Source organism: Plodia interpunctella, chromosome 19, assembly GCF_027563975.2.
Source record: "Plodia interpunctella isolate USDA-ARS_2022_Savannah chromosome 19, ilPloInte3.2, whole genome shotgun sequence".
Taxonomy (NCBI): Eukaryota; Metazoa; Arthropoda; class Insecta; order Lepidoptera; family Pyralidae; genus Plodia; species Plodia interpunctella.
Genome location: NC_071312.1, coordinates 5,529,255 through 5,548,292, shown reverse-complemented (window position 1 = coordinate 5,548,292; position 19,038 = coordinate 5,529,255). Strand labels below are relative to the sequence as shown.

The 19,038-nt window shown below is 37.9% G+C and overlaps 2 protein-coding genes across 16 annotated transcripts in view; one reads left to right on the top strand and one right to left on the bottom strand.

Annotated features, from left to right (window-relative positions):
• Positions 1 to 1,463: 1,463 nt before the first annotated feature.
• Positions 1,464 to 13,234, top strand: B52. 15 transcript variants are annotated; one of them, XM_053759273.2, is made up of 11 exons: positions 1,464 to 1,625; positions 2,571 to 2,699; positions 3,124 to 3,194; positions 4,568 to 4,672; positions 5,974 to 5,988; positions 6,565 to 6,652; positions 8,887 to 8,960; positions 9,395 to 9,574; positions 10,165 to 10,257; positions 11,296 to 11,442; positions 12,424 to 13,234. In XM_053759273.2, the coding sequence occupies exons 2-11, from the start codon at positions 2,574 to 2,576 to the stop codon at positions 12,647 to 12,649; spliced, it is 1,125 nt and encodes a 374-aa protein (XP_053615248.1). In that variant the 5' UTR covers positions 1,464 to 1,625; positions 2,571 to 2,573; the 3' UTR covers positions 12,650 to 13,234. The 15 variants fall into 15 exon arrangements, 14 of the variants coding, with proteins under 14 accessions (XP_053615248.1, XP_064292636.1, XP_053615254.1 ...); XM_064436566.1 differs by lacking the exon at positions 4,568 to 4,672 and adding an exon at positions 4,442 to 4,537 and having other exon boundaries at positions 1,465 to 1,625; XM_053759279.2 differs by lacking the exons at positions 1,464 to 1,625; positions 11,296 to 11,442 and adding exons at positions 1,696 to 1,865; positions 11,929 to 11,946.
• A 1,293-nt stretch (positions 13,235 to 14,527) lies between these two features.
• Positions 14,528 to 19,038, bottom strand: part of Delta (delta) — a 34,966-nt gene continuing 30,455 nt past the window's right edge. The window contains exons 5-7 of the mRNA XM_053759269.2: positions 18,702 to 18,762; positions 17,191 to 18,561; positions 14,528 to 16,980 (exon numbers count right to left, since the gene is read on the bottom strand). Of these exons, the coding sequence (XP_053615244.1) occupies positions 16,887 to 16,980; positions 17,191 to 18,561; positions 18,702 to 18,762 (1,526 nt within the window). The 3' untranslated portion in view covers positions 14,528 to 16,886. The remainder of the gene's footprint in view (positions 16,981 to 17,190; positions 18,562 to 18,701; positions 18,763 to 19,038) is intronic.

The following is a 19,038-nucleotide window of genomic DNA, read 5'->3' as shown; positions in this document are numbered from 1 at the left end:
GGAGCTTGGCATTCAATCACCGAGCGAAGCAGGGTCGGCCCTCTAGTAGTTAAAGTGACTTATGAATACCAACTTATAGGCGTCCGCCTGTTTGACTATCATCAGGCTGTATCTTATGAACCGTAATAGTTAAATAATTGTTTTCACAGAAGACGTCTTTCTGTTCCGTTTTCGTTCCCTGCATTAATTTATATTTATTTTTATCCCTGCTTTCATTTCTAACATAAAGTATATACAGACTGCTTCTACTAAATTTATTCCATACAACTCGATGTGAGATATGAGTCTGAAGACTTTTTTGACATAACCTAAACCATAGATGAATAGGGCATATTACACAAAGCTCAGCGCAGATGGCGCTATTGGTACAACTAAGGTACACAAACATTGTCAAAGCGCCAATTTTCAATATTGTTGCAGATTTACGACCAAAAATACCTTCTACGCAAACGTGGTGCGAGTTTAAAGGAAAAAGGAAGGATTTAGTGGATTATCCTGAAAATAATAACACTATTTTAGGTTATGTTCTGCATTATTTGGTCAACTGTGGTCATAAACTGATATAAACTTGATTTTCACTGAAGATGTATGAAGTCCATATTTTAATAAGTCTTCGCGTGTGAAGTGTTCCGAGCTTCTTTTCGACCGTTTACTGGCTCAAAAATTGAGGCGTATCCCATAGTTTTCAAGGTTTTTTATCTTACGGAAAACGATTTTTCCCAATATATCGGCACCCGAATACGCTACATTGTTGTATATTTTCACAAACGAATGTTTACATAATGAAATCATTAATAAAGTACACTAAAATAAAAGTTTTAATGGACATAGCAAAAGGCGGCAAAGCTTTTGTGTACCTAACATACAGTGCTGTACTCTGGCGGGATAAATGTGCAGTAATACTCCCTATTAGTGATGTTGCAACGCACTTCATTAATCATAATAATTTTATTAATATGTAAGTTTTAAGAAAATAAATTTAGAAATGAATCGTTTCCGAATCTTATTGAATGGTGATGTAGTCTAATGACTGCACTACAAGCGAATTTCCTGGAAAATTTTCATTTTTCAGAAATTAAATAAAATTACCAAAATTCAAAGAAAAATTTTAGAGAAAAATAAAGTTCATAAAATAAAAATACAAACATGTTCAAAATATGTTATTTATTTGTTACCTTATTATATACAAATTTAGAGTAGGTATGATTATATTAATTATATACTGACTAAGTTAATATTACTACATCACTAGCTAAGACGCCTGAGGACGCCTGGCATAACGTCAACGTGCCACGCTTTTCCTTAGACGCTTTTCAGTCAATATCAGCGGTCTAGTAATAGTAATAGATTATCTAAGTCATAAGAAAAAACACAGTCACTTCCGGAAAATGTTGTCAGTATTATTAGTTTAGTAGTAGATTTGTTTGGTAGATTTTTATTTGGTAGTAGTAGAATAAAATTACAATACTGGTCACACTATTTCCGGTTTACGTTTGTGAACGTGCACGTGTGCAGCTTGTTTTTTCGACAATAGTACGTTATTTCTGAAACAACCGTTCATTAAATGAGCTAGATATTATAAGTGAAGTATCGGGAATTATACAACAGATTAATTTAAATAAAAGGTAAGTGATTTTATTCATTTCAGCTTATCGGCGCGCGCCGCATCACGGCGGCGGTGTGCGTCGCCATATTGTATTGTCGATAGGGCTTCGCTTGCCGTTGGATTCTGATTTTGAGGCAGGAACTCAAAAATAGATAATATTGACGCTTGTTAATAATTACTGTGCACGTTTCTGTGCACAGAAGTGATTTAAGTATCTTGACGTAGCGGGTTGGAGGAAAACTAGCAATTTTTGATGAAGGTAGGTTTGTGTTTCAGCTTCGCAATTTTTGGAGTAGGTACATATTGATTACGTAAATAATATAATACGGCATATGTGATAGGTGGGTACCACTTCAATAAAGCGTTAAGGTTTCACAGTTTTCTGCTTGTTTAACATGACCCTAAATTTGTATAGGCCACCATGCCATATCATGCCCAACACTGCATATTATTTTTAATATCAATGCACAGAACGTAGGTATACATTTGTGCATAGGTAATTAATTGATGGTAAGATTACTTCCACACATATTCCACATATCTATCATCTTCATTGTGTAATCATATCAGTCCTTATCATGACTTATGATTACATTTGTATTTCTATTTATGTACTAAAATTGCAAAGTAATTATTTTAGGAACCAGAGGAAGTACCTATACAGGTAGGTAGGTTTTCACTCATAGATTATAATACAGACATAATAGACCTACTTATTTTTTTCATTAACTATGTAGATATACCTACCTATTACTTTTTATACCAGTAGGCAACTAAAAGTACTAAAATACCTGTAGTAAAATCAACTCTTCATAGGTAGCTGTGTGTAGTATATGGTATTTATTTTCAACATTTTGTGATTTGTATGTAAATAATATGTTTATTATTATGAGACAAACAGAATATTATATGGAGTGTGTTCATTACTTATTAGGTACATAAATTACAAAATTTTGTTTCACAGAAAATGGTGGGATCCAGGGTGTATGTTGGTGGTCTGCCCTTTGGGGTCAGAGACAGAGATTTGGAGAAATTCTTCAAAGGCTTCGGCAGGATCAGAGATATTCTTATCAAGAATGGTTATGGATTTGTGGTATGTATATTTTTCATATGTTAAATAGACATGTGTTGCCAATTATGATTGGACATTACTCTCAGGTAATTTAAAAAAATAAAATACAGATCAAGATAGGAATAAATGGCTTTTCTATTTCAAGAATAAGTTGATCAAAACTGAGGCAAAACGAACATTTATCAACATTAGGTGCAGGGGCTTCGCTCCTGTGGGAATTTTGGGATAGAAAGTACCCTATGTACCAGTAACCCCCAGGTTATATTCTATCCAAGTATCAAATTACTGTTGTGATGACTGATCATCATAACAATCCAGAAGATTTTATGTGAAAGAGTTATACATACACGCATACAAAATTTTCGCATTTATAATATTAGTAGGATATAGCTATTATCACTATACATCCATTTATTTAAATCTTATTTCACTTGTTATTCAACAGGAGTTTGAAGACTACAGAGATGCAGATGATGCAGTTTACGAGCTAAATGGAAAAGAACTGCTTGGAGAAAGGTAACACTTGATTTTTTTTAAATACAATAATTTATAGTCATGATCTTAATATTTTTGTAGAAATAATTTTTAGAAGAAGAATTTTTATGCATGTAGAATTAACTTTTTAATAATTTCCAATTAATTAATTTACTTTATCAGCCGGCTCCACTATCTGTGAGGACTGATATATGAATTTTTAAATAATGAGAGTATTTTGAATGAAATGTATGGTGTTGGTGAATGGTATTTAAATTTTTTAAATTTCAGATGTTTATTGTTCATCCAAATTTAACTGAGAATTGGATGATAGTGAGTTGTGCAAGTTTTTTGAATGTCACTCCATATTTTCTGATTTTTTTACATTTCCTTGCTACTCTTCAGAAAACTACTTAACAATTGGTTTGTCGCTATAGTATCCTCGCTGATATTTTATAAAAACTTTGGTCTTGTTTTTGTTTCTGTGATTTTTCAAAACAATCCTTTTTTTCAAGTCACAGAATGAAAATTCTATTAGTATTTTTTACTTGATTCATACACACACTTGCCTGTTTCCATAAGCCTTTATAATTGTGTACAGTTTAACTCTGTGTTCCAATTAAGGCATATACTTTATGTTATGATATAAAATATATTATGTATCGCATGCCTTGTAGAAATAGGTCTCTGTTATTCTGTCCATATACTAATGGTCAATATTTCATATTGGTAATTTGATTATCATTATAACATAATTTTCTTATACCTAATTAGTCCTATGTAACCTTGAATTTTTGTATGTATCTACCTACATGAAACATTCTGATGACAAATGGTTTGCCAAACTTTTTATAGCAAGAGATTTTTATAATAAGAGGTTTGTTATAGTATAAAATATCTAGTACTTGTATGTTAAATATAATATCAGTGCAATAATCGGTCTTATTATCACCATTATATTATTGTAACTGTTTTCTTGCTCTATTCTCTCTTACTATATCAAGTTCCTATTTGTTTTATCTAAAGATTATTATTATAGCCATTAAAGTTTCTGTCTACATTTTTGTGCACTATTAGCATTAGCCCTAACAAGCAAAAATTATAAAGCTTTAGTACACATTGGTGCCAAAAACTTTTGACTTTTCATCTTGTCCCAAAAATCGGTCCCAGATACCTAATACTTCACACCATTTTGTGCCGTGACACCCATTAGTGCAAACCAATAGTTAAGTAATGGAGTGTGAGAGGCGAGCGCGAGGGCAGTTTTAAATCAGGCGGGTATGCTTCAGGGTCGTGGTGGAGCCGGCGAGGGGAATCGACCGCAGTGCAGACAGATACCGCCGCGACCGTTACTACGAGCGCGACCGCGGGCGGTCGCGATACGAGTGAGTGTCGGCAGTGTCGCTATGTTGTAGGGTGTCGGTGGAGCGGGCGCGGGGCATGCCTCGGGGGTCGGACCGCTGGCGCTGCCGCGACCAGCCGCCGCCGCCGCCGCGACGCCCGCCGCCGAGACGCGACAAGTCTGTATTGCTACGGTTATGCTAACCCTCTTGTTCATTGAAAAGTTTGCATAGTTTAAGCTGAAGTATGTTTTGTCTCGTTCTGTCTATGCCAATTATTGTGGAATAGTGACAAGATATTTACTTTGAACTTTAGATTAAAGTATGCTTAACTTTTTTACGATTAAGAGGGTAAAAGTATAAACAAGCCTAATTTTCATTACGCGCGCAAATAATTTCGTGACGTTAATATTTTAACGTCACTATTATCGTAATGAAAATTAGACATTATTCTCTGTGCGTTTAGTTTTAGACCGTAAGGATGCACTTCGCTCATCTATACTAATATCAAGAACTACTAGGCAGATTTAAAAAAAATCGTGTATAATAGCCACAATGATAAGGAAGACACTGTCCCGAATCCCGAATTTCCTACGGGAGCTGTAGGGCACGACTAGTTCTTGTTCCTTAGAGATATTATCATTATCGGTATTATAATTTTACTAGGCCTTGACAGTGTCTCAGCAATGTAACTAGATATTCCAGTTCAAAAGTTAAGTCCTTTCCTTGGGTTGATTAGCTTAGCAAAAATAAAAGTTCACATTTTAGGAAGTGCACATTTGCCATTTGCTCATTTTACATCACTGTTAACCAACATTTCATCAATGGGCAATATAATATAATTGTAATTCTAAAATAAATAATTCCCAATCTGTACCGAAATACTATACTTTTTTTAGGCTATTAGTATGTTTTCATTCATGTAATTTTTTTCATTACACGTCAACTATCGTGCCTTTTGTCGTTATTTCACTTTGTGACTTACGAGACAATATTTAACGAATACGACAATAATAACGATTTGAAAACTAATTTCCCATTTCATATGTCCCATGAGTTACTTTTGAGTTATTATGTTACATAAATAAATTTGAAAATTTTAATGGGTAAAGATATCCCCATTTATGTTTTTGCATATAACTCTTAACATGATATTTACATTATGGTTGTATGATTGTCTTAACGAGGGTCAATTTACAGACCTGCTTAAAGAACAGAATTTATTAAGAAACCATGTAAGACTATACAATACTACATTTAATTTGAATATAAGTAAAGTAACATTTAAAAAAATTACAAATTCAAATGAACCTTGCATACTTGATTTTTACTATTTGACTTGTTTACAATTAACATGTAAAAAAAAATGCTAATGTAAATTTGCATGCTGAAGATTTGTTCTTTCAACAAAAATGAAAATAGTCTCTGTTCTTCGAGCAGGTGATGTGATTGACACTGATACAATATTTTTCTATTTACAGCGCTGGGACAAAGAGGTTCGTTCTAAGTCATTAATATCACTAACATTACATTACACATACAAACCCTTTGTTTTTTAAATCACATTCATATTTTACAAAAAAAAGTGTTAAAATATTAGAGTTTTGTTTGATATCGTGGTATTTTTAGGCATTTATCCATTGCTGTAAAATAACAATTTATGTTTTGTAGTGATTTGCAAATTAAGCTATGTGCTTTATATTCTATTACAGCTATTAGTAAGTAGACTTTTAAAAATGACAACTTTGACTATACTAGATTTTTACCACTGAGCACTCAATTAAACATAGGTAATATACATGAGTTCTTGGTCAGGTGATTAGAATCACTGTTTGTCCCCAATAGACTGATTTGCATGTTACCCAGTAAAAAGTAGTCGAAAATACTATCTAATAAAAACAAACTAATAACAGTTTTAAGGTCACGGAAAGAAGCGGCATCGTTTCATGTTACTTACTAAAAAACTTTTTTATATTATTGTTAATATTGTAAAGTTGCTGCAAGCGCAGTCCATCTCTTCTATCCGTGGCCGAACCATCAAAATTCATACTGACATATCTTTTTTTCTTCAGCAGTGACTACAACTATAGATATGGACCGCCGACGCGCACCGAGTATCGACTTATCGTCGAAAATCTGTCTAGCCGCATAAGCTGGCAGGTAAGAATCGACGGTAACTGCGCTGGGTACATCATCATCCCCATCACCTATCATTCAGGGCCTGGACATCACAGTATGAGTGTGGGAGGATCTTCCGAAGACGTACAGGCAAGGTTTTGCGGCGCAAACGGACTCGAAATGGCACTAGACGGTTAAATGAAGATGGCAATCTATGAAGGACAGAAGCGTGACATACAAGGGCGAATGGAAAACAAAAGCAATGGATGGCGCGACAAGAGAAACTCACACTATCACGGCGCAAGGAACAAGGAGCTATTGGACTCGGATTGGGCTAGACAAAGACGACCTCCTCAATGGACCACGACTTGGCATCTATTTGCTTTACTAATAAATACAAAACAAAAATAATTATACAGTTAGCATTTTATGTAATTTAGTTTAACAATAAAAATTGTCACTTATTCTATATTTACACTGTAACATTACGAGCTTATAGAATAATTTTTAAAAACAACAGACGGTGTCATTTCGTGCCCAGAGCCATGTAAGCGCTGTGTGATGTGGTCTGAGGCGATATTAGGAGGGTTTCTCGGTCCCGGCGCAGGCAGTTCTGGTGACAAGGACTCGGGACGTCGCCGCCTGGCCCCGCCCTGCCCCGGTGCCCGCCAAGGTAAAGTTGCAGGGGGGCACAACAGGAGCGTTCTCGTTATGTGCAATCTCCCATTTTAATTCATTTTTTTTTCATCGTTTAAGTTCGACGTTCGCAATAGCGAGGAATATCCGGACTATTGCGAGGTCTTGTTTTTGTGTGCTTGAACAGATTTTCGTATTTGGTGATTCCGTTATGGTGTCATTGTTTACATTTTGGAAGCCACATAGCCCGATTCCACCCAGTTTACACGCCCAAGAAGAAATAGGAGAATCTTCCAACAGATAAGGACTAGAGGATCAGCTGATTCGAGCGCCCAAAGGAGAGGATTGGTACACAACAGATGTTCAACCAGAAAAAGCCCTAAACAGAATGATGATGCTTGTGACAAAGCTGCACTGAATGATATGCTAGATGTGCCCAAATAAGATTATGGATAGTCAGAAAACTGGAGAAATACTCTGGAGATGTCAGGGAATAATGAAACAGACAGAAAGGAAAATATTGGCTTGCAAAAGAAAATTGCTGAATTAACAAATAAACCATACATGGTGAAGACAGAGAATACCTGACATGCCATGACATGTGATGGATTGATGAATGATATCAAAATTGGCAGAAAGAAGTGAAAGATTTCACATCAGAATTAAAAGCCCATGAAATGAAGTACGGATTGGACCAAGGACCGAGAAGGAATACACATGTAAACAATGACAACCAAAGGGTGGCCGTTTACGAAATGACGTCGAACGCACGTCATATTTTGTTTCATTAGGCCTTGTTCAAGTACATTTCATGCCAACCCATGTTTAGAACCTATTACACTGAAATTTCTCCAAAATCTTAAGAAATAATGCTAATTAAGGGATCTGCCAGATAGGTGTTTATTTTTTTAGAGCATAAATAACATTGTAAATGACTTAGGAGAAGATTTAGTCTAGGCGCTGTGACAGTTTCGTCCTGTTAGTGTTGTTAATGTGGAATATCACTCACTGTAATCAAATTTTAAGTCAATTCATAAAATGACAAAGTAATATCATAAAATGCGATAGCATACCTTTTGAAATTAGAAGCAAATTACAGAGTACTTTCTGTAAAATGCACTAGAATGAATTTTTATTCATTCATAGTCGGGTTATGTAAATAGCAGATCGTCGTTTGGTGGGTCAAATTCCTCTGTAAAAAAACTTATGTACCTATATTTGGGCAGGAAAATTGTACCAACGCCAGATACTACAAATGGCAGATATTATAAACACCATGTTCTCATCATCATACAAGGTTGTAGTTGTAAATGTTATCAACATAAGTTAAATTTTTGTGATTGTTTAAGAAACATCCTCACAATCGTATGAATTTTATAGTTACTATGATTACAATTATAAGTTATAACAAAAATTAGCTATTTGCAGAATCCTGCACTCCTCTGTCATTTACAGACGATATCGGATAAATGGAACACTTATCTGGCTATAATTATTCTTATTGTTATGATGATATCGTATTTTACCATCTTTCGGGACTGAAAACCTTGATGCCAATAATAAATTCTGATGGAGATTTTGGAGAAATTTACTTTAATTGTGTGTCAGCAGTATTGTAATATTTGTCGGTTGGTTTCCAGGACCTGAAGGATTACATGCGTCAGGCTGGGGAGGTTACCTATGCTGACGCACACAAACAGCACAGAAATGAGGGGTAAGCTTGTTTTTTACATTTATGTAAAGGCGTTAGATAAAACTGGAAGGTGATGGCCTTTGCCTAGTTAGTAGTGGGACGACCAGAATTGATTTATGCTCAGTATTTTCTTAAAAAGTCAACTGATATACTATTAGAAGGGTTTGCGCCTGGCTCTTTAAAATTGGGAAAATCTGGGTGTAAACCCATATATGGATGCAATACAATAGATCCGCTTATAAATATTAGCACAAAGTCTAATATGATGAAATCGCATTTTTACCATCTTTCGGGGCTGAAAACCTTGATGATATTGACATTATCTGATAAAGACTTTGATATTGTCCAAAATTGGTTACTCTACCATGAGATCAATATGTGGAAAAATTCGAACCTTTTCAACGATTTTTTATTTTATCTCGATTCCAAGACTAATAATCTCAACTATCACACAGCGTGGTAGAATTCGCGACGCACTCGGACATGCGCGCGGCAATCGAGAAGCTGGACGGCACGGAGCTGAACGGGCGCCGCATCAAGCTGGTGGAGAACCGCCGCACGTCGCGCCGTCGCAGCCGCTCGTCCTCCTCCCGCAGTCGCTCGCGCTCGCGCTCCCGCGACCGCCGCCGCTCGAGGTGAGATGTTCGGACCGCCGCGGAAATCTGAATTGTATAATGGCTTGTTTCTTAGCTTCACCACTGTTTTCCCTAGTTAGATCATTAGTTGTAAAGTATTGACGAAAAGTAGGAAGCAGTGTTCCAAATAAAATAAATTTCATCAAAATCGAGCCCATACTGTTAACGAGGGCGCTTCCGGCTCACTAGCGCCACCATCGCATTTCTATCGATTGCTTTTGTGAAAACTAAAAAAAAAATCCACAAGAGATTATGCTACTAATTAGATAAAATTATAGATTTCTTTTTAATAAATTGTGATAACTATCCAAAAAAACTATTTCTAATACAATCAATTTAATGTACTGTAATTTGTACTACCACTTTTTAATTTAACGCTAGAATATAAAAGAAATTGATTAAAAAAATGTGATGTGTGATGGTAGCGGGTTGGTCCAGTCTTAATTCACAAAGCAAAAATATGATGATACTATACATTTTACCATCTTTCGGGGCTGATAGCTCTTGATGCCACCTTCCACTCTGACGCCCCCCCTCGTACGCCCCCGACCGCGACAGCCCCTCCCGAGCCTAACTACACGTGTCCGCAGATCGCGCCGCTCGTCGCGCAGCCGGTCCAGGTCTAAGTCGCGCCCGAAGAGCAAGAGCCCCGCGGCCAAGTCGAGGTCCAGGTCGCGCTCAAAGTGAGTATCAAATAGACCATTAGCTTTTTGGTGAATGTTTAATGTCCCATTTGTATTGGGCATAAAAGTTTCGATTTCGAATCGAAAATCAATCCAACAATATTCGACAAAATACGTTAGTTTTAGATTCAAACATTACAACTTTAATTTTTAATCTCCAAAAATTGTATATCCTTGGTAGTTATGAAATGCTCAATAGGAATGGTGTTTAATTTTGTAGTTCAGTTCACCAAAAAGTTTGCAATTTTTATATTATGTTTTCCGATAAATATTTATATTCTTTGCTTGCATGCGCATATACGGTGCCGCAGCATACTTTTTCAAAGCATGTCCTATTAAATTAACCTAGTATTCATTTGGCTAGGTGCGTAATTACTTGCGCTGAGCAAAATTTGAAAATGTAAGTACTTAGCCATAGTACATATCTATCTGTACTGTAGCACCCCTATTGCCCTGTTTAGCTTTTAATGTACCTGGGGTATTTATTATTTGCTATATCGTATGGAAATATTAGCCGTAATTGTCGTTGTATAATATACAATGTATATCTATTGTGTGATTAATTAAACGTGACAAAATTGATTCGATAATCATGGACTGAAAATGAAGTAACTGTAAATAATTACTCAAAGAAATTGTTTGTGTATAGTTCATAAATTTAATCAATTTTGTTATTTGTACTCCATTCCACGAGTCAAACTCCAAAGAAAAATAAAATGCTCACACGTTAGACTTACTATATTAAAAGCTGGTGAAACAGATATAGAAATATCAAGTTGAGATCCTTATTTTCCTCAGTTTTGTCTCAAAGACTTGCCCTTGTGATGTTCAAAAGTAGCTTCATATCTCCCTGAATAATGTGGCTCAAAAATATTTTCACATCTATCTCTAACATTCGCATAATCTTGCCTATGCAGCATTGTATTCAATGAAATACTAGTAAAAAAAATATATTTGGGAGTAATATCTCGTGTAATGCAGTTTAGTAGTATAGAATGTAAAGTTAATCGTATTGCAATTGCGCGTCGCGCCGCCCAGGGACCGCAGTCGCTCCAAATCCCGATCCCGGTCCGCCTCGCGTAGATCCGACCGCCGGTCCGAATCCCGCAAGTCTGCAGACAGGAACGGTCGCTCCTCCCGCTCCAAGTCAAAGTCAAAGTCCAGGTCGCCCAAAGCTGACTCCAAGTAAGTTGTGTGCTTTCAATAAGGGCTATCGCTAATGAATTCGCCGCTAGTGGTGCTGTTGTAGAGTAAGGTCCATGACCTAGGCCGATTAGAATGTAGCGCGCTTGTGCGCGGGTTTATTGTTTTTAATGTCAGTCAGTGTTCGGACCTCACTCGCCAGTGGCGCCTGCTAGTGAGCGAAGAAACGATAACCCCTATTCGACTAACGGCTATGCTATTTTATGAGGGTTATTTCTTTGGAGCAATGACGTCGAAGTTATTTGGTTCAACATGGATTATGGATATGGTCTTCTCTTCTGTTAAGTAATATTTATACTTTTTGTTTAAATCAAATAATTCGAAGAAGTAACCTCTTTTCTAACCAGCGTTGCCGTCAGATATTCCAAGTTATTGGCATTCATTTTTAACAAAATTCATACAGATTATTAGTATTGATAGCACAATTGTTATATTATTAACTCATATCCCATCTTTTCCCGAATGCAGACCGACCGCCAATCCAAGGTGAGCGTTTATTGACAGCAAGTAAATTGTTTCTGTCAAAAAAGTTAGAATATTTATTTGGTTCGCAATTAGGTTCCACTTTTATACATATTTATGTGCTTGTGTTTAAATTTCCTTCTTCTTTTACTATACTGTATGAATTGATTTAGTTCTCCTTTAATTTATTTTTATCTTATGTTTGCATTTGTATAGTTTGTCTTTTGATTTTTATTACTGAATTTTATATTGTGCATGATCATCATGGGCTAAAATCGCAGACATATTATGAACCTTATTCTGGTAAATGAGCACAACACAGCTATTTCATTAGAGCAGTTACCTTTTTTAACTGCACTCATTTGTTCTTCAGCATGTAATATCGCATACAGGTCACGAAATAAAATGTTTTATTAATAGACACGTCCTCGTTTGTGACTATACATTTGCTATGATCACTTGCGATATCTTGGCCAAAATTAATATTATAAAATCTCACAGGGAAAGGTCCCGTTCGCGCAGCAAGGAGGCGTCGCCAAAGCGTGACGAAGAACGTCGCGCCAGCAAGTCGCGCTCTCGCTCCCGGTCCCGGTCCCGGTCCCGCGACCGCTCCGGCTCACGCGGCCGCTCCGGGTCCCGCTCCCGCTCCCGCTCCGCCTCGCCCCGACAAAACGGAAACGGCCAAAACCGCGGTAGCACCGATCGCTCCCCTCGTAGCGGAGACTAAAAACAATAGACTACGACACTCCCTAGGTTTAATATCTAATTTTAATTCATTGACTTCGATTATAAGGTTCTTGGAGGAACTAGCAAGGCTTGTGCATTTTCAGTTTTTCGATTACGCCGCAATAGAATGTTCCTACTGAATTTGTCTATCATTTAACATTTAGGTTAAATTTTCGAAGTCAAATTTGTAATATAGGATTTTAAATGCACCATAACTTGTTCAACTCACATTTTGTGTGGTGTCAGTGTATTTTTTAATTCATATACCTACATTTTTATTAGATTTCGTTAGCTCCATGTCATTTAAAATAGGGTACCTACTTGGATTGTGAATTTATTTAAGTTAAGCAATTTCATTACAAGCATACTTTTGTATGATTTTATAATAATAATTACAGTACACATAAGTCGACGACTTTTTAGAAGGCCAATTTAATGATTAGACTTCAGACCTGGGCAAAATTCTTTAGTACATATAAGTTGATAAAATTATCGCTGAGACAACCCTATGCAATAGGTAAGAATATGTATTTGTAAATACGGATTTTGTTACTTATAACCAAATAAATAATAAAGATTTATTAAATTCTTTCATTTCAATATTTCTATTGATCCCACTACTACAGTACATTAAAATTTATTACTTGCAAACGTCTGTATACACAAATAATAAATTTCAATGCTGCGTAGCCTGCACTGCCTTTCTCAGTAAACACAAGCCCGCGGCATTCTCACTTGCAAATTCGTAATAATCAAATTATTTGTCATGATTTGCTACAACAAACGTGCTTGAATGCAGCGCGTGAAGATGACATGACGTGCACTACAGAAGATATTCTGTAGTGCTGTGTGGAAATGATAAGTGCAATGGCTCCTCCACTATCGGTGAATTTCAAATATCGAAACGAATGAATGAACGTAGGTTGCGTGGTGTGCGTTGCTCCAGCTAGAAAGCAAAAAATCAGCTATGCATGTGCCCGGCATAAGACATTTGTGCCTCGTAGTTTTTTTTTTAATGGAAAAAACTATTTCTGCTGTAGTAACGTTCTATTAATAATCGGAAAAAGAAATATTGTTCATGGTCAGGTGGCTTATGTGTGTGGAAGTAATTGCCGCGAAAATATAATTTGTGCGTGTTCAGGTTATAGAAATACTGAGATTTTTGTTGGAGTAACATTTTGCGAAATCGTGTTTCTCTTAAACCGTTACAGGTACGCATGTAGACTAAATATACACGAGTAGCTCTTGATTTGTGCTCATGGCATATATAATTAGATTTATGAAAATACTTATAATTTACGAGTGATCGCACATTTTTGAAAAACAGAAAAAAAATCGCGCAAAAAAAATAATGATATCGCCGTTTAGTATTCAAAAACGAATGTACCTAATACAGTTTTCAGTGGACTTGTGCGTTTTCTCATTTCGGCGCTGTGATTTTTTTGTTTTTCAAAAATGTGCGATCATAAATTATAAGTATTTTGAACACGCTCAAATTATATTTTCGCGGCACATAAGCCAGCTGACCTCATAGTCAGGTGGAGAAATATTGTCCATCAATATTTCTCTCCCCGATTATTAGTTTAAAATTTTCTTGCTAGAACAACGTTACTCCAGCAGAAATAGTTTTTCCATTAAAAAAAAACTACGACAGGCACAAATGTCTTATGCCTGGCACATACATAGCTGATTAGGCACTAATTATAGGTTCTATTCATATTTATGTAGGAGATACCTTCTAGCTGGAGTAACGCACACCGTTGCGTGTAGTTTGTATGTGAGTTTTTACCGTTAAGGAAAAATCAGCAATGTACGTCGAAGATTGGCAAACTGTCTATTGTGTGGAGTTAGCATAACATAGAAAAAATAAAATACATCATTAATCTTTTGTAAACAATTGTTTATTAACATTTTATTTCTTGCATCACTGCACATAATTACACATTCGTCACAAACACGCCGGCGATCCACTCCTGCGCAGGGAGGGCTCACTGCTATGACTCAACCTGACATAATACATCTATGGAATTATTAGTATCTCCTACTATTGAGGACTTCTTTCATTTTTCTTTTGAAACTAAAAATGTGAATATACTAAAAGGTGCATATAGAAGAGAGAATTGTACTTGTCACATGACGAAATATAGTATAGATCAAATTACCGCTTACATGCATAATAAACAATAAGAAAATAGACAGATTAAAATTAAGAGTTTTAAGATAAGCTACACTATATAAGAAATGGAATGATTTGAATTTTTCTTTCAGTATACCCACAAATCATACAATACATCACTGATTCTTGTAAAATGTGTCCAAAATAATCAAGAAGGCAATTTCGCTTCAGTCAATTGTAAACGCTCAAAAAATAATTAAACATTGATTGTATATTAAAACATAAGGAAACTATATTCATAGTTGCAATAAATAAATTAAAAATACTGTCATTTTATTGGTCGAGAAGGAATCGGCGTACAAAATACTAATTTATAATAATAAAAAATCTTCTCAAAAAGAAAAATGAAAGGTTGCTTCACTGTGATCAATTTAAGTACAAAATTATGTTACTATTTTAGTACAATTGTTAAGGTAGCGATTCTATTTTCACATAATTTAACATACATTTTGTCATCTTACAAAATTAAATACAAGAATTATTATTGATCATCAGTCTATCATAGTTTGATATAAATTTTTATTTTTGTCGATTTACCATTTTACTCTACGATTCAGAACAAGAGGCAACATAAGATGTAACGCCTATCACTTACCAAATAATATCTACATGTTTTACAAGAGTGTAATTTAACATAAATTATTTCATAAAGGCAGTCACGTCAGTCTGAAGCAAGCTTCGAGAGGAGCATGCCCCAGACCGAGGCAGACCTATATAAACAACATATTCAAGAACTGTACCTATTAAAATAAATAAGTTAAAACAAGCTCAAATATCATATCGTGTCTTATGTTGCCTAATGTCAGTTATATATTGTCACAGTACTCTTATGCAAGTAATGGAGAATATTCTTACAAATCTAAAACTTAATAAGTTTTTATACACAATGACTTAGGTTTCGACAATTTGTTTCTTATAAGTACTGAATTTATTATAACCTATGGACTAATTACGTGCGTGATGTTATAACATATGATCAGAGAACCATGTCTGCCGCTTCGAGGAGGCGGTAGAAATGGCTTCCTGCCAAGAGGAACGTATGTTACTGTGCTAACTGATCTACTCCAGAACGGAAGCTTAATGAAAGAAAAAATCTACGTCGATTTTCAAGAAAACCTGAACAAGATTTTTTAATTAGAACACTTTCACTATAATAATCATAGGAACAAATGACATTAATTAGTCAATCACAAAAATCAATGTAAAAACTGATGACGCATCATTCGCGTTTTTTATAAATTAGTCTAAAATTCTTAATTTACGCACGGTTTGGCTTCTTACTGGTGCGAGTCTAGAGGGATAATTAGTGAGTGGTTCGCGGGACGATACTGAGCGCTGGAGGTACTGGCATATTGAGTTTATGTTTTGCATGATTATAGATGGCGTGGTATGTTCGATCAGTATCGCCCCGGCGACGCAAGCGGCGCGCAGTGGACCGACACTGCGCTCGCTGTCACGGTTACCTACAGAGATCGCAGACAGTGGACGAGTCCACTCGGCCCCTCGGCGCGCGCGGTCCTCACCCGCATACCTACATACCCAAACGTGTGTAAAACACCCATAAATTCGCTCACGAAACACTCAACGTCGCAGAGAACAACTAGAAAAAGAATTTCGAATTGATTTTTATTATTGTGATTGTAAAATGTTAATCAAGGTTGTATAAAGAATAAAAGTTCCAAATTCAGATTGAATAGTTTAGGATTTAGCAGAAATTCTCAGTCAAGTATCCTCAAGTTTTTGGGTTCCGTGAGACATCTCACTGGCGGCGATTGTTGCCTGTTTTAAGGGTGTTGTACACGCGCGCTATCCTATCAGTCTGGCAGTGAATTCGGGCGACACTCGCCGATTAGGGGCGGAAAAACGCGATCCGTTCCGCCGATACTATTTACAATGGCTTACGAATCGCCCTCACAAATAAATACATCCGAATCCTTAAAACTAGCCGTTTATACAGTGTCACTTTACATTTTACGCTATATATACACGCGGCGCACAGCCTTTTTCGCACAAGCGTCCGTTGTGAATAAATAATTTAACGTCCAATGCCGGGCGGCAATAACTACACTTGCGTCGCATACGTCGGCGGCAAGCAATGATCATCTAACACGTACACCCCTCCGCCTTCTAACGCTCGTTTCACTAGAGACGTATCACTGCAAAGAAGGAAACAATAGGTTAGATTTATTGCCAAATCGCTATTCCAATGAAGGGAATTTATCGTTTATTGTGAATATAAATCGGTCTGTACAATTTCTAGAACTGTACTGTGAGCAATGATTGATTGATATAGATTGCATTAAGTTATAGTTTATATTTAAAATATGCTTTTTTCTTAATTATAAAAAGAATCGGAAAATACTGACCTATTGGCGCAATACGCGGAGTCGCTGGAGAGCCGCGATAACCGCGGGTCGAGCGCCGCCAGCAGCCGCGCCGCCGACTCCGTGTTCAGAGTCTTCTTCTTGCACTCCTCGGCCGCCGCGTTGTGCGCGTTCTGGCACTCCGCCACCGGCCCCTCACACTTCCCCCAAGTGTTCCTTATTACCCTCCCCCCGCCCCCCGCGTTCGCCGCGTTCTGTGCCCTCGCCTCGGCATCAGCCACGTTCTGCAGCCGTTTTCTCCTCCTCCTGACACAAGCCACGGCCACCCCGGCGATCAACGCCACAATCGGCACCGCTACAGACAAAGCTGCTATTAACGCCACGTGCTTCCCCGATAAACTCTCATCTTCTTGTAAGTCATCTCCCACTCGCTTCAAATGTCCTCCCGCCGGTTTAAGAACTAAATCTGCTAACAGAACTGTGCAGGATTTGCCGCCCCATCCTGGCGCACAAGTGCAGTGGTACCCGTCCACTCTGTCTCGACAGGTACCTCCGTTTCTACAAGGGGAGGACGCGCACTCATCTACGTCGATGGAACAGTCTTTGCCAGCGAAACCGGGTCTACATCTACATTCATAATCGTTGTCAAGGACCATGCATTCGCCTCCATTTGCGCAAGGTTTTGCAAGACATAAGTCGACTCTGGTCTCGCATCGAGGGCCCAAGAATCCGGGAGCGCATTGACAGCGTTGTCCGTTGACGAGGTCGACGCAGGTACCTCCGTGCTCGCAGACGATGCCCATGCAGTCATCGATGTCGATGTCGCAGCGGTTGCCGCGGAAGCCAGGTCTGCAGGTGCATCGGAACCCATCTCCAGCTCGGGTGCAGGTCGCTCCGTTTCTACAAGGATTCGCGGCGCAAGGATCAGCCTCAATCTCGCAGTCGACTCCGGCATATCCAGCAGGACAAACGCATTGATATCCAGAGGCTCTGGGCTCACAAGTTCCGCCGTTTCGGCAAGGTTGGTCGGCGCAGGTTAGTCTCCGTGATTCGCAACGGGCGCCTTCATATCCTGATGGACAGGCACAGGCTAGTTCTCCGCTCTCATCAGGGACGCACGCGCCGCCGTTAAGGCACTCTCTCACGGCACAGGAATGAAGGGATTTCTCGCAGTCAGAGCCGGTGTAGTCCGGGGGACAGACGCAGGTGTAGCTGCCTTGGCCGGTGTTGTGGCAAGTGCCGCCGTTTCTGCAAGGCCTGTGGTTGGTGCAGTAGTTGAGGTCTTGGTTGCAGAACAAACCGCCCCAGCCCTCCTCACAGCTACAGTCCCAAGGCTTCGTGCAGGTGCCGTGGACGCAGCCAGGATGTCGCTCACACTGGTCACACAGCTCGCCCACCCAGCCCGAATGGCACCTGAAATTAAACAAAGCAGTCAGTAAACGTGATAACAAGCGACTAAAAAGCGTCTCTCTCGAACAATGAAGGATGAATGATTTAGACACAGGGAGGTAAGGTTTAAGCGTTTAGCACAAAGGTGTGAAGTGGATACTCACATGCATTCGTCGGGCTTGAGGCAGTAGCCGTGCTCAGAGTCGCAGCCGGGAAGGCATTTCGCTGTAACAACAAGAAAACGTTCGTTAGCGACACAAAGGAACAAAAGATTAGTAAATAATAGATTCGTCGAGGGGAGCGCGACGATTAATCTTAGCGAGTTGCGAGTGCTCGCTGAGGAATCCGATGCAAAGGACGCGACCTCAAATAAGGAGACTATGGAAGATATTTTATCAGTGTAAAGCCGTCAGTAATATTGATCAATTGGTACAAAAAAAATATGCCTAAAACACCAATGAAAACTATATTAGTATGCTCACTTGCCGTGTGTGTACATTG

Bases quoted from the DNA above. Each gene is read 5' to 3' on its own strand.
- B52 (XM_053759270.2), top strand. The intron at 2,700-3,123 runs GTATGTATATTT...GTTATTCAACAG, and splicing joins AGAATGGTTATGGATTTGTG to GAGTTTGAAGACTACAGAGA. The intron at 6,653-8,886 runs GTAAGAATCGAC...GTTGGTTTCCAG, and splicing joins CTAGCCGCATAAGCTGGCAG to GACCTGAAGGATTACATGCG.